Raw genomic sequence first — 14,084 nt, 5'->3', positions numbered from 1 at the left:
GTAATAAATAAATATTAAAAAAAAAAAAAAAAGAAAGAAAAGAAGCTCTGGCTCATGGCTAAGTGCAGCTCAGCGCCCTCTTGCTCCTAGGTAACTGTAATTCCCTGCCCACTGACCAACTTCTTCCCATTCCCCCACCCCAGCCCCGCCCACGCGTTTGGTAAGCACCATTCCGCTCTCAATTTCTATGAAATCAACCTTTATTTTTGTTTATTTCTTTAGGTTTTATTTGAGATAGGGTCTCACTGTTAGCCCAGGCTGGCCTTAAACTTGAGGGGATCCTCCTGTCTCAGCCTCCCCATTTCTGAGATTACTAGTGTATACTATTATGTCTGCTGAAATGAACTTTTTATTTTTATTTATTTATTTTTGGTGGAACCAGGGATTGAACTCAGGCCCTTGTACTTGTCAGGCAACTGCTTATTCTACTGAGCCATCTCCCCGGCCCCTGAAATGAACTTTTTAAAAAGCCTAGTATGTATGTTTGGGAGTATGTAATACTGGCCTTTCCCCCCAGGTGGTTGTCTCATTTCACTTAACACAATGACCTCCAGTTCTATGCATGTTGTTGTGAAGGACAGGATGTGTTCTTTCCAAGGCTGAGCAGTACGATTCCATCCTTCAAATCATGAGATGGCTGTAATGAAGGTGATCACATAATCTGGTTTAGTTTTATGTGAATATGAAGTAGTGTTCACCTTAATGGATTCTGTGAGGAAACTACTCCTATGCTCTTTCTTTCTTTCTTTCTTTCTTTCTTTCTTTCTTTCTTTCTTTCTTTCTTTCTTTCTTTTTCAGAACCGGGGTTTGACCTCAGGCCCTTGAGCTTGCCAGGGAAGTATGTGTTCTACTGAGCCATCTCCCAGCCTTCTTCTATGCTATCTCTACCCAACTCCAACATCTGAAAATATGAGTAGTTCATTTCATCTGTATCTCAGTGCACAAATCCTGCAGGTGCCACAAGGAAACATCCAATGCCTTAGACTTTTCTGTTTAATATAAAGAGGGCTATTTTTTTTTTTTTAATGACTCTTTAAAGTCTGCTGTACCAGAGAGATTCTTCTGGTAGAGTCACTTTATGATGTCGATTGTACTCTATTGAATGTTCAGTGGTAGATCAGGTAGAATGCACAAGGCCCTGGATTTGATACCCAGCATTGCGAAATAAATAAGTACTAGGTTAAGCTAAAAAACCTGCCCAAGTGATGTAGGGATCATTGGAAACCATAATTGGTTCTACACAGAAGATGTGGCTGCAGGAATGAGAAAGATAGACTAGAAGACAAAAGCTGGGCTAGGTGGTGGCTGGTTGGCCTGATTGGCAAGACTAAAGCACATACAACCAAATGATCTTTTATTTATACTTCTGCAAAGTTTGTAACACATGACACGAGGTTGCCTAGTGACTAATAGCTGACCTTAATCAGACAGGATATTTATCTCAGGAGTGAGGTAGCTTGTTTGCTTTAGGCACTGAGGCCCAGTCTCACCTACACACATTTGATCAATTTCCTAGCTTTCTGTGGCTCCCACCATAGTGACATCTCAGCCATTTATATCTCCTCTTTGTACCTGTCCATCTCTAGAAAGGTATGATACTTTCTACTATTAAAATGTAAAATCACTAATAACAAAAATTTAAGTCCAGTGAGTTGGGAAAGTCAGGTGTGGTGGCCCACACCTATAATCTCAGCACTTAGGAGGCTGAAGTAAGAGGATTAATGTGAGTCCAAGGCCAGCCAGGGCTACACAAGTGAGGTCAAGGACAGTGTGGACTGCATAGTGAGACCCTTTCTCAAAAGAAAAGAAAAGAAAGTCGCCAGAGAGATATCACCTAACCTCATAATTCTGTTGAAGGAATTTAAGCCAAGGAAACCCAACAGCTAATGATTGCCAAAATAAGGATCCTGAATTTGGGCTTTTGTTTCCTTCTGTCTCAATAACATTATCTTGTCTCTCATATCCAAAATATTAGTCTCATAAGTGAATTTTCATTTTAAGAGTAAACTGAGATACTTATTTCTGTAACAGAGCAATTTGAGTTTCTTCTTTAATAAATTTATTAGTATATTCTTTAGGACGTATCCTCCACAATAGCTGAATTTTGGAACCTGATTATTCTGCAATCAATGAAGACAGAGGGTGGCTGGGAGTGTCGGCAAGGAGGGAAAAGTGACTTTGACATGGAGAAAAACTGATCTCGGGTGGATGACCTCCAAATGATACAGGGAGAAAACTGATCTCCCACCCTAACAAGTACCTGGACGAGTTCATGTTCTCTAAAACCGAAGAATGAATTTTAGGAACAAATGGAGGCTATGAGCAGAATATATTTATTAAGGGGAAAAGAAAGCTCTTGCCTAATAGAGGGACAGAAGGGGGGGCCCCTGAGTGGTGGTTCCCGGCAAGATGTCTCTTCCAGGGACTTTTATAGTGGAAAACCATTCAGTGCAGCGGGTCGAAGGTGGTGGAGACATGGGAACTCGCTGAGGTGGGCATGAAGTGGGACAAAACTATGAGTAACCAATGACATTACAAGCACCATTGCTCAGGTAATGCTGATTAAAATCAGGTTCAAATGGGAAAGCAAGTTGCGTAGCAAGTAGGCACGAATGCAGAAGAAGGTCTCCTATTGGGTTTGGGCTATTGACTCTTTGAGGCTCTTTCAAGGTGATTGATACTTATTCAGCATATCAGTCCCTGATGCCCATCACCAGGGAAGTATGTGAATGCATTTGTTTACTACTGTGTTGAGGTCTGGCCCCCAGCAGGGAGTGTCTGTCCACAGTTGCAAAATCACCTTGTCTTCCATCTGGCCTCCTTGAGGGCCTGGCCCCGTCTGACTGCCTATAATATTTCTATCTAATTCAGCTGTCTACAACAACTTTAAAACTTCCTTTAGTGCTGCTTGTGTCCAAGTCACAACTGAACATTGAGTTCAGGTAGTGATATGCTTTCATTTCTTAATTTCTTAAGTGAATAGAAAAGAATCTTGCACTTTTTTTTTTTTTTTTTTTATGTTTAAGGATCAAACCCAGGGCCTCCCAAATGGCAGGTAAATACACCAAAGTCCTGGGCTCAGATGTTTATATTCCGTGAGATTCATTTGTGCGCCTAAGCCCCAAGGTGAAAGCAGAGCAGGCAGGGCCTTTGGGGAAGGGGTTTACATGTTTGATGAGCACGGAGTCATGCTGGGAGTAGCTTCCTTATGAAGAGCCCCTGCCCTCCTCACAAAAGGAGACCCACAGGAGCTTGCGGACGTCTTCTGTCACTTCTGCCACGTGGCCCATGTTGCAATTCTACAAACCCAGAAGAGAGCCCTTACCAGATGCAGGAACTGCTGGCCCCTTGGTCTCAAACTTTCCACTCTCCAGCACCGTGATAAATACATTTTTTACTGGTTGTTTATGAGCCCCATGTGTGCTGCTTTGTTCTAGCAGCCTGAGTGGACTAAGGTAAAATGGCTTTCACTTTCACTGCTGCTAGTGCCATGGTGGCCACCTCCTTCCCAAAGTTTTTCAGTAGTCACTATTAAATTAATAATCCCTGGACAACAAATGCTGTATCCATAAGACATGAAAGGCTTCAGATCCTACTCAACATCTTCTACGGTTACTGAGATGCACTAATTTCCCTAGGCAGTTATAGTGTTTTACATTCTTCTAAAGTGTTTCAAAATATCTGTTCTTTATCTTTTTTTTTTTTTTTTTTTTTTTTTTTTTTTGTGAAACCAGGGATTGACCTCAGACCCTTGTGCTTGCCAAGGAAGCGCTTATTCTACTGAGCCATCTTCCCAGCCCCAGATCTTTATCTTTGGAACTTCTGGAAAGTCCTATCATCCAGAGGCCCCATAGGCATAATATCACATTTTTCCCTGTGAAAGAACGTTGAAGGGCTGTGGAGATGGCTCAGTGGAATAAGCGCTTCTCAGGCAAGTGCAAGGGACTGAGTTCAATCTCCGATTTCGCAAAAAAAAAAAAGAGAATGTTCAAAGGTGGGGGTATAGCTCAGTGGCACAGTGCCTGCCTACGAAGCATGAGGTCATGAGTTCAATTTCCAGTACCAAAAAAAAAAGTTCAAATCTGCCACAAAACACCTGCCCTGTATTCTTTTAACTTCTATGAATCACATATGCCTGAGCTCCTGCAAAGGCCTTGGAATCTCACCCTTAGACTTTTTTTTCCCTGTGTGTATTTCAGATTGGCTGGTGCTCCAGACCCTGCAGCTGGTTTTCCAGGAAGGGGATGCCATTGTGTTGCGGTGTCACAGTTGGAATAACAAGCCTTTGGCAAAGGTCACATTCTACCACAATGGAATAGCCAAGAAATTCTTCCCTGTCAGCAAAAATTTCTCCATCCCACAGGCAAACCACAGTAACAGTGGTAAATACCACTGCACAGGACTCATAGGAAGAATGACCCACTCATCACAGCCGGTGACCATCATTGTCCATGGTAGGGACCAGGGCTACCGAAGCAGCCTCAGGCCTTGGAAGGTTGGGTGGACAAGGGGTTGCTGATCCTTTTTAGGCTTTGGTACTTGGCATTCTCCTGAGTGGTCATCCCGAGGTCCACAGAACCCTCAAAGTTCTAACTGACCCAGCTGCTGTGTGGTATGCTACTCTAATCCAATGTGTTCCTCAGGGATTATGGGAATGGCTGCCACCCACTCAGTTCTAACAGAGGCATCTTTTCTTTTCCACAAGTACATCTGCCAGACGCAATCACCCTCCCTCTTTTCCCACTTATTTCAATCACTGTTGTTTCATGTCCCTCTACCTGTAGGGTTCTGAGGCTTGTGCCTGCCTAACGACCTCTTGGCCTCAGCTCAAACTGCAGCTCAGAGCAGCTGAGGGAGCTTGGGAAGGCCCTCTGAACCCACGAGGAGCCAGGGCTGTGTCTATTTTTCAGAAATGTTGCATTAAGCAATGTTTATGATGCCTTTTCAGGAGGCATCACAAGCTACTCGTGACAGACTGCTGTCTGGACCGAGAGGAGGCAGCGAGCGGAGGCCCATTGATGCAGTCTCTGGATTCTGTAGTTCCTGAGTCATATGCCACCTTAGGGGCTTTCTGGAAGGCAGACTTCTGCAGTCAAGCTGATGTGGAACACACCGCCTATTCAGTTCCTTCCTTTTATACCCACGGTGTACACCCAAGGCCCTAAGAAGTCTATTGTAAAGAAAGTCTTTGTGGGGTTCTGCGGAATGAACCTGGGATCTCTGCATTGAGATAACATTTCTCTCCTGCTCCCTTTTGAAATTTTGAGTCAAGCTGTCAGTTGGTCACTAAGGTGCCAGGTAGGGCTAGCACTTCAGTGAGCTGAAGAGAGCCTTGGGATTACAGGCCTGCACCAGCATGCCCAGCAGCAAACTTTTAAACTGTGCTTCATATGCCAATTGCTAAGCCAAGGTGTATCTTTTTTTGTCTGGGTTTTTTGTTGTTGTTGTTGTTTGTTTGTTTGTTTGTTTTTTTGGTGAATCTGGGGATTGAACTCAAATCCTTGCTCTTACCAGGGAAGCGCTTGTTCTACTGAGCCATCTCCCTGGCCCCAACCACATATCTTTGTCTTGACTTCAGAGAGATACACCACAGTCACCCTCTAAGAAAGGCTGACTTAGTTTTTTTGGGGGAAATTCAGAGAGACAAACAGATCCTTTGAAGATGTACTGACCCACCCACCTGCTCTTGACTTTATCTTAAGCCCCTGGCATGGATGAAGTCACAAAGGCTCTCTACTGGGGACCTCATTGTTTATTACACATTTCTGCTTTAATGACCACCCTTTTCTTTATTCCTTTGTCTTTTTCTGTTAGGTCCGCCAATTTCATCCAACTCTCCTCCTTGGTACCAAGTCATTTTCAGTCTGGTGATGGGACTCATGTTTGCAGTGGACACAGGGCTGTATTTTTTTGTGCAGCGAGACCTTCGAAGATCAATGACAGACTGCAGGAATGAAGTCAGATGGTGCAAGGACATTGGAGACTAAGGACTCCTCGTCCTGTGGCATAATGTCAGTGGCCACACTTTCCTTTCTCTGGTAGCCTCTTGTTGAAAGCACTTTTAGCTAAGGAATCACCTTTTCTGATCACTTCTTTGCTCAAGCCATTAAATAGCTTCCTCACACTTAGAGCAAAAGCTCAAGTCCGTGTAGGGGCTGCAGGATGCTGTGTGGTCTTGGCCCCCTGTATCTGTGATCGCGTTTCCTTCTGCTCTGTCATGCTTCCTCTTGGTCATTCTTGTCCTCTTTTAGACACATGGGCAGTACTGCAGCACGGCTTGTGCTGTTTCCCACATCAGGCGTGCTATTTCTTACAGGTGTCTGTGTCGTGCTTCATCACGTCTGCTAGAGTTTGAGCTCATTTTAAAGCTTGGTCCTCAGGGCAGCATGGTGGGATGCCGGGCTGAGGAGGAGGTGGTTGAATGTTGGGGGCTTAGCTCGCCTGTGGATCAATGCTTTTCCTGAGGGAACAGGTTGACCACGATGGCACTTTGGCGCTTTCCTTTCTTCCCAGTGCCCCTGTGCTGTTGTACTTTTTTGTTGCATTTGGAGCACAGGAGGCTTTCCGCAGAAGCCAAGCAGATGTGGCCACCTGGCCTTGGAGCAGCCTCCAGAACTGTGGGTAAAGAAACCTCTTTTGTCTACAAATCACCTTCTCTTGGATATTTTGTTATAGCAACAGAAATCAGACCAGGACTACACCATCCAGGTCCTTGCTCAGATACGTCCTTGTCGGTGGGCTCTCCGTGGTCATTCAGTATAATTCTCCTTGTCATGCTTCTAGTTTTCTCCACCTGATATCCTTTTACATTATCCCCAACTGATGTTCTACATGTTTACTTGTGTGACCCTCTCCCGTTTGAATATGCGCTTCAGGAGAGGCCTCTATTTGTTATATACTCCATGACTAGTTTAGTATCACATGATATAGTACTCAGTAAATAATTGTTTGTGGAATGAATAGTTTATTCAAGTTTGAAATCAGAGACCTTGTGAACCTAAAAGCAAGACTGTCTACTCTCCTCATTTTAAAACCAAAGAAGCTGTGGCTCAAATGAATGAAATAACTTGGTTAAGAACATACAGGTAACATATGCTATGTACAGGTACAAATTTCATATGATGAATGTCATTGATACATATAATAAATATGTGCTGAGACAATTAATAAAATTTTAAAAATACAGGAAGTTTGTATGACAGATCTTTGTATGTAGTTGGGAACATTCTATAAATCTAATTATACAGTTCGCTTTTATTCTGTGGCCAGTATTGGGTGACAAGCACACCTTCAATTCACAATATGTAAGACATCTCTTTAATGTGTATTTCATAAAAAGATAAGCAAACTAACTACTAAACACAAATGGATATGTTTAAGAGTATGCAGAAAATTTGTACTGCATGCATAAACTCCTCTATAGCTCAACCTCTGTGAAGAGATCAGCAAATAAATAAATAAATAAATAAATAGAGAAAGAAAGAAAGAAAGAAAGAAAGAAAGAAAGAAAGAAAGAAAGAACAGAAAGAAGAATCTAGGCCTGGTGTGTCCTACCTGTAATCTCAGCCCTTTGGGAGTAAAACGAGGCGCACAAATCAGAGCCCAGCCTGAGCAATGAAGCAACTTCCCTAGGCCAGTGCCTGGAGTTCCATCCCTAGTATGGGAACACAAACACATTAAAAATAGGACTGTTGATAGGTTTTGGCCCTAATATGAATTGCTGAATAATTATGGTGGTCATCTAATAGGGCTGAAGCCTGTAAAACAACAGTTCATCCTCCCAGAGACCATTTCCCCACTTCTTCTCCAACCCAGCCCAGGGTGCAATTTCCTTTCATCTTTCCTGTTACCTCAGGGAAGGCCTCAATCAGCTCCTCAGGTGTATCTAAACATCCCCCTCAAAGCCCACCCCTGGCAAAAGGTCATAAAAGGCTGTGCCTCCCTTTGTTCCAATCCAGAGAATTCCTTATCTTCCCAAATACTCTCCGTGTCTTCCAAGATATTGAAGCCCCTTTCCCTTTATAATAAAGCCCCTTTCCCTGTTTCCTTCTGCCTGTTTGTCTGCTGCAACACAGTCAAAAATCTACCAACTGTGAGGTTCCGAACACTCAAAGCCTGCCTCAGGGCTCTAACCCCAGCTTTTTAGACGGAACAGGTAGAATGTGTGTATATTTGTCCCGTGCTCTGGACCACGCCCCGGGCTGTGCACATGTACACGACTGCTCTATGGCTAAGTGACATCCCAGGATGCTGGCGTAATTTTAGGGTTGCTGAGGCGGGCAGAGTTTTGGAGGCGTCTCAACAAGGCAGCCCCTGAACACACCGGGACACGGACCCCCAGGCCAGGCAAGTCTTCTCTCTGCGGTAAAGTCCCTCCTGAAGGCCCTCTGGATTCTGGCTCCTATGCCTGACTTCTCTCTCTTCCAGAACTCAGGAACAGGTTCCTTTTCTTCAAGGCTAGTCTGATTTTTCCATTGTGGAATTCACTGGAGACTTCAAACATCGCCTTTCTTTCCTGGACCGATCGCCTTTCCAGTACTGCTACTTTCTGTGCAGCCGACTGCCAGCTGGTTGTGGCAACACTGGGAGAGAACTGACCTCACAGCCTGACCCTCTGTCCCTGTTCAGAGGCTTACAGATCCCACTGAGTTCTAATCTGTTAGAGAAGACAACTACACAGGAGTACAGCATTTTAGTATTTTTTCTTTTTAATAGCAGTTTCCTTAGAATCAGACAAATAACAATAGGCTTTTAACATGCTAAGTGTGCGAAAATGTCACAAGGGTTAAAGGTGCTACGCAGTCAAGCCACCGTCCTCGTTAGTATAGTGGTGAGTATCCCCGCCTGTCACGCGGGAGACCGGGGTTCGATTCCCCGACGGGGAGGTTAGATTTTTTTTTTTTTTTTTTAACCTTCCGGAGCATTTCCGCATTTTTGTATTGAACGCGTCTATTGACTTGAGCTCGAACACCATAAAAATCCAAGTGGAAAATTTTGGATTAAACGATGTGGGACACGCAAACACTCAATTCGCAAGGCCACGGTCCTGGTGGAAATTAGTGTGGCCTGAAGATCCAATCTCTTCCTTGACGGTATAGGAATTTACTTTCCACTTGAATCTTGAGTCTGAATTGGAAACTCCTCAGCCACAGAGAAACTGCACAGACTCCGGACAGAGCTGCCGGAGCCACCTTCCGAGACACTGTTACCTCCTCTGCCAGTTCGCTGCGTTAACCCCCGATATCGAATTTTTCACCCTAGAGCTATGTCGGGGCTTGTCTCAGGAACCATATGAAAAGAATCCAAATCCTTTGACCGATTTGTTTCTTTTATTGAAGCGTTACATATTTTAGAATAAAAAAAAAAAGCATTATTGCCTTAGAAAAACAAACTCACAGTGCATTGGCCGGGAATCGAACCCGGGCCTCCCGCGTGGCAGGCGAGAATTCTACCACTGAACCACCAATGCTGCGAATACGTGGATGGCTTCAGACCTACTCTTTCACTTCAATCTCCCCCTGCACCCTACAGAAAAAAACTGTTTTGGATCCGTTTGAAAATATTGCTTTCACATTTTAAAAAGAGCAGTTTTGTTTTTTCAAAATAAACTTTTAAAAACTCCTAAAGCGACTATGTGAACTGCTGTTGAGGCGGCGGTTCTGCTCGCGCGGTAACGTCTGTCTGGCTTTCCCGAGCCGCGGCGGAGAGCTTGTGTACGCAGCCACATGCCAGCGCTGCGAGAACCAGCGAGAGAAATCGGAGCTTTCTCGGCGTTTCTTTTCGGCAGCTCGGAGTCGAGGCCGACCGGGCGGGGCTGCGCAGCGTCATTAACGGTGGGGGGCAGCGTTGCACCCCAGACCCTGGGCGGGCCGCAGGCATAGTCCACGAGGCGGTCCGCCCTGCTGAAAGATTTTATGCCTGAGCTGCGCAGACCTCCAGAGTCTTTGCGTCCGAAGGCTTCCTCTGAGCACGGGAAGCCACAACCACGTCAGCCCCAAGGGACGGGGCCATCGGCGCCGATCTGGGCACCACGTTCTCGTGCGTGGCCGTGTTCCAGCCGGCGAGCGGAGATCCTGGCCGACCACCGGGGCAACTGCACCACCCAGCCGCGTGGCCTTCGCCGGCGCTGAACGGCTGGTGGGCGACGCTGCCGAGAGCCGAGGGGCCCTGAGCCCACACAACACAGCATCCGAAGCCGCAGTCGGGCACGAAGCACTGGCCCTGCCAGGCGGTGCGCGGGGGCGGCAGCGCACGGCCTAGGAGCACCCAGGCCACTCTGGAGACTGACATCCTTTTCGGACGCATGGCCTCTTGCATATCCATCTCTTGTGCCCGCTTTGAGGAACTGCACAGACCTCTTCCGCAGCACCCTGCAGCCTGTGGAGAAGAACCTGCGGATGCCAAGCTGGCAAGGCCCAAATCCATGATACCATTCTAGTGGGTGGTTCCACAGCATCCCTAAGGTGCAGCGGCTACTGCAGGATTTCTTCACTGCAAAGAGCTGAACAAGAGCATCGATCCTGATGAGGCTGTCGCCTGTGGAGCTGCTGTGCAGGCGGCAGCGTTGCTGGGGGACACATGTGAGAGAGTGCGGGATCTCCTGCTGCTGGATGAGGCTGCCCTGTCCCTGGAGCTGGAAACAGCAGACGGAGTGAGACCACACCAGTCCAGAGGAATGCCACCATTCCAACCAAGGGGACCAGACTCTCACCACCTACTCTGACAACCAGCTCCTGGTCTTGATCCAGGCAGATGAAGGTGAGAGGGCCATGACCAAGGACAACAACCTGCTGGGGCGTGTTGAGCTCAGTGGCATCCTTCCTGCCCCACGTGGAATCCCTCCGATCGAGGTGACCTTTGACACTGATGCCAGTGGCATCCTGAGTGTGACAGCCACTGATGAGAACACGGGCAAGGCTAGCAAGATCACCATCACCAGTGACAAGGGCCGGCTGAGCAGAGGAAGTGGAGAGAGTGGCTCGTGAAGGTCAGCTGTACCAGGCTGAGGCCCAGAGGGACACGGGGGCTGCCAAAACCCCCCTGGAAGCTCACATCTTCCATGTGAAGGGCTCTTTGTGAGAGGAAATAGGGATAAGATTCCTGAAGAGGACAGGTGCAAAGTGCAAGGCAAATGTCAAGTCCTTGCCTGGCTGGAGCACAACCAACTGGCAGAGAAGGAGGAAGATGAGCATCCGAAGAGGGAACTGCAGCAAATCTGCTGCCCCATCTTTTCTGGGCTGTATGGGCCATCTAGTGTTCCTGAAGGCAGCAGTTCTAGGGCTTAGGCCCACCAGGAAAGGCCCAGTACTGGCCCCATCATTGAGGAGGTCAATCAAATGACTGTCTCACTCTTCTCTCATTGCTGGGACAAATACCTGACACTCAAAATTAAGGAAGGAAAGGTTTATTTGGCTCACAGTTACTGTAGGTTTCAGTTCACGCTCGGCTGGCTCCAAGGCAGAGTGGCACATAGCAGAGGGCAGCAATTCATGGTGGTGGAAAACAGCAAGACAGCAAAAGCGAATGGGAAGAGTAGTAGCAATAATAGCTACAGAGAGCAAGCCTGTCTCCCTTAAGCAGCATTCCAGCTGTCTGCCCTAGGCTGGGAGTAGTATCACACCCATAATCCCAGCAGCACTCACACCCATAATCCCAGTGCATCATGAGTTAATCAAAAACTGTAGCAGTCCACTCCATGACTTCATGAGGCTTTGAGGGGACAACTAGACACAAACCATAACAATGATCTTTTTTGATAAGTCTGCTGTTGCTAAAGGCCTGGGGGGAAAAAAAGACCAAAGACAAACAAGGCGACTAAAGGCCTGGGTTTATGGACCTTCTAGACTGTCTTCTATGATTCTGTCCTATATAGCTTCAGGGGTTCTGGGATAAAGGGTATCTTCCTCCTAAAGGAAGATACTAAGGTCTTTTGTAAAGCCCAAATAATTTTAAGATCACATACAGAAATAAATAGATAAAATGTGTTTCAATTAAAAGGACGCACTCACTGGTTTACGGCTCTAGAGCTTGAGCAATCCATGTTCCTAAAGTAAAGAGGACATAAGAAAACCTTGGATGGGGTCCTGTTACTTGGAAAACAACTAAAACAACTGAGTCAGCCAAGGAGTTGCCCTTGTCCCTCCCCTTGTTTGAATTCTTGCAAGAGACATACATTCCCAAAACCGAAGGCCTCACTATTGAAAGCCATAACAACAGGATGTCCCAGGTCACAATGCCTCGATTTCTTAAAAATGTTCCCGGAACATGACAGCCACAAGGTTAGACCTCCCAGCTACGCCCAGACTTACTCCATTTGGTCACCCGGTATTGTAACTCACCAATTATTGTAAAGGGCAACCTACACTAACCAATGCGATTTGCTTCTGTAACTTGCTTGCTCGCCCCACCCCCCCATTTTGTGTTTTTTGCCTTTAAAAAACTATGCCTGTTACATGGAAGGTGCGCTCTGCTCCTGCGTGTGCAGGCCGCCCTACATATACATAGATAATAAAACTTTCCCTTTGCGATTTGCATGAGAGACCGACTCCTGGGGTCTTCCTTCGTGGCGACTCGACACTTACACTTTGATATTTAACTTTTAAAAAAAATTCTCCCATTTTTACAAATGAATCATTACTTAACATTGCTTTGTTACTCATTTTGTATTTTCTTTAGCTTTCGTGTATGGATTTTTTGTTAATGTGAAATGTTATTGTGGATCTAAATAAACTTTAAAAACTACTTCCTGGTTTTCCTTGCCCTCAGGGAAGTACATGACAAGGCCCATGAAGCTGAAGGATGGACACAAAGAAAATTCGCAAGGCCTTGGAAAAGTTTCCTGTAGGAGAAAACAAGATAAGACAATTTGAAGGATTTTTTTTTTTTTTTTGGCTCGGAATGCCTTCAGGGAAGGTTTGGCTGGCTTGCGTTGTGGGGATCAACCACAGCAACCTGAGCCTGACTGCTTTGTTGGAGCAAGATAAGACAATTTGAGGCAGGCACACTGAGACGGTACTGCAGTGTGAGGGGTGACAGGAGAGGACTTGTGCTGGAAAGGGTGGGAGATGGGTGGAGTTGAAAAAGCAGTGAACAGAAATTTAGAGTGCTGGCAAAGTCTCTCATGTGAGACCCTAAGATAAAAATTCTGTGTTGGGAGATTTGTTTGTCTATGCTAATAGCGCAGGCAAACAGTTTACACGACTGTTAGTTGTTTCATGCCATTTTTTTTTTGGAGACAAGACCCCCCAAATGGCCTTGGGAAATAGGACATGTTAGAGAAGGTCTGAGCAGTATGTAATTATCTATAGGGCGAGTTAAGTCAGTGAATCACTTCTACCTTTCATTGCTGTTGGTAATTTTGGTTTAGTTACTTTGAAATTTATTTCTTGTGTAATAGACATCTAAAATTTCTTATTGCCAAGTATGGTGATGCACAACTGTAACCCCAGCATTCTAGAAGGCTGAGGTAGGAGGATTACAGCTTCAGCCAGCCTGGACAATTTAGGAAAACCTGGTCTCAAATTTATTTATTTATTTATTTATTTATTTATTTATTTATTTATTTAGACAGGGCTTCACTATGTAGTTCAGACTGGTCTCAAACTTTCAGCAATACTCCTGCCTCAGCCTCCCAAGTGCTAGAATTATATGCCCACATCACCATCCCTGATTCAAAAAAAAAAAAAAAAATTAAATGTCTGGAGAGGTAGCTCAGGGTGAAGACTCTGAACACAATCCTAAGTACACTTCCCCCAATCATTGTGCTGTGGAGTTTTTGTTAATTATTGTTATCACAAGTGTGTCATCCAGTTTTCCCCCTCAAACAACGATAAGCTAAACCAAAATATATATCCATTATGTACAATTATCAAATTTTGCTGTAAGCAGTTTTTTTTTTTTTTGGCCCATCCTCAATGGCCTACCCATGACAAGCACCCATTTCTCAGTTTTAAAAAATCGTAAATAGTTTAAGTGCCTGATTAAAGGAGGCAGTCAGTTTCTTTGAGCAGTGGTTCCATTCCCACATACTCAAGGCAACCCAGACCAGCGCTGCTGCAGGTCAATGGGGAGCTACAAAAAAAAAA

At 45.4% G+C, this 14,084-nt stretch overlaps 2 protein-coding genes and 2 non-coding genes across 4 annotated transcripts in view; 3 read left to right on the top strand and 1 right to left on the bottom strand.

The window, feature by feature from the left end:
- Nucleotides 1-7,073, top strand: part of Fcgr2a (Fc fragment of IgG receptor IIa) — a 36,769-nt gene extending 29,696 nt beyond the window's left edge. The window contains exons 4-5 of the mRNA XM_023699743.1: nucleotides 4,200-4,454; nucleotides 5,815-7,073. Coding sequence (XP_023555511.1) covers nucleotides 4,200-4,454; nucleotides 5,815-5,987 — 428 coding nt within the window. The 3' untranslated portion in view covers nucleotides 5,988-7,073. The remainder of the gene's footprint in view (nucleotides 1-4,199; nucleotides 4,455-5,814) is intronic.
- A 1,740-nt stretch (nucleotides 7,074-8,813) lies between these two features.
- On the top strand, nucleotides 8,814-8,885 carry Trnad-guc. Its single transcript has one exon. It is a non-coding gene; the product is annotated as a tRNA-Asp (tRNA).
- Nucleotides 8,886-9,398: 513 nt separating this feature from the next.
- Nucleotides 9,399-9,469, bottom strand: Trnag-gcc. Its single transcript has one exon. It is a non-coding gene; the product is annotated as a tRNA-Gly (tRNA).
- Nucleotides 9,470-10,171: 702 nt separating this feature from the next.
- Hspa6 (heat shock protein family A (Hsp70) member 6) lies at nucleotides 10,172-11,393 on the top strand (the record flags this gene model as incomplete). Its single annotated transcript, XM_023699746.1, is given in 9 exon segments — nucleotides 10,172-10,344; nucleotides 10,346-10,396; nucleotides 10,398-10,450; nucleotides 10,453-10,491; nucleotides 10,494-10,652; nucleotides 10,655-10,693; nucleotides 10,696-10,957; nucleotides 10,959-11,083; nucleotides 11,086-11,393. Coding segments are annotated over 9 exon segments (1,209 nt in total), but the record flags the coding sequence as incomplete, so codon positions are not given.
- Between the last annotated feature and the right edge of the window lie 2,691 nt (nucleotides 11,394-14,084).

The sequence above is a fragment of the Octodon degus genome, unplaced genomic scaffold (assembly GCF_000260255.1).
Source record: "Octodon degus isolate 3935 unplaced genomic scaffold, OctDeg1.0 scaffold00116, whole genome shotgun sequence".
NCBI classification, from domain to species: domain Eukaryota; kingdom Metazoa; phylum Chordata; class Mammalia; order Rodentia; family Octodontidae; genus Octodon; species Octodon degus.
Note: the sequence above shows the minus strand (reverse complement) of the source record. Positions and strands in the feature narration are given on the sequence as shown.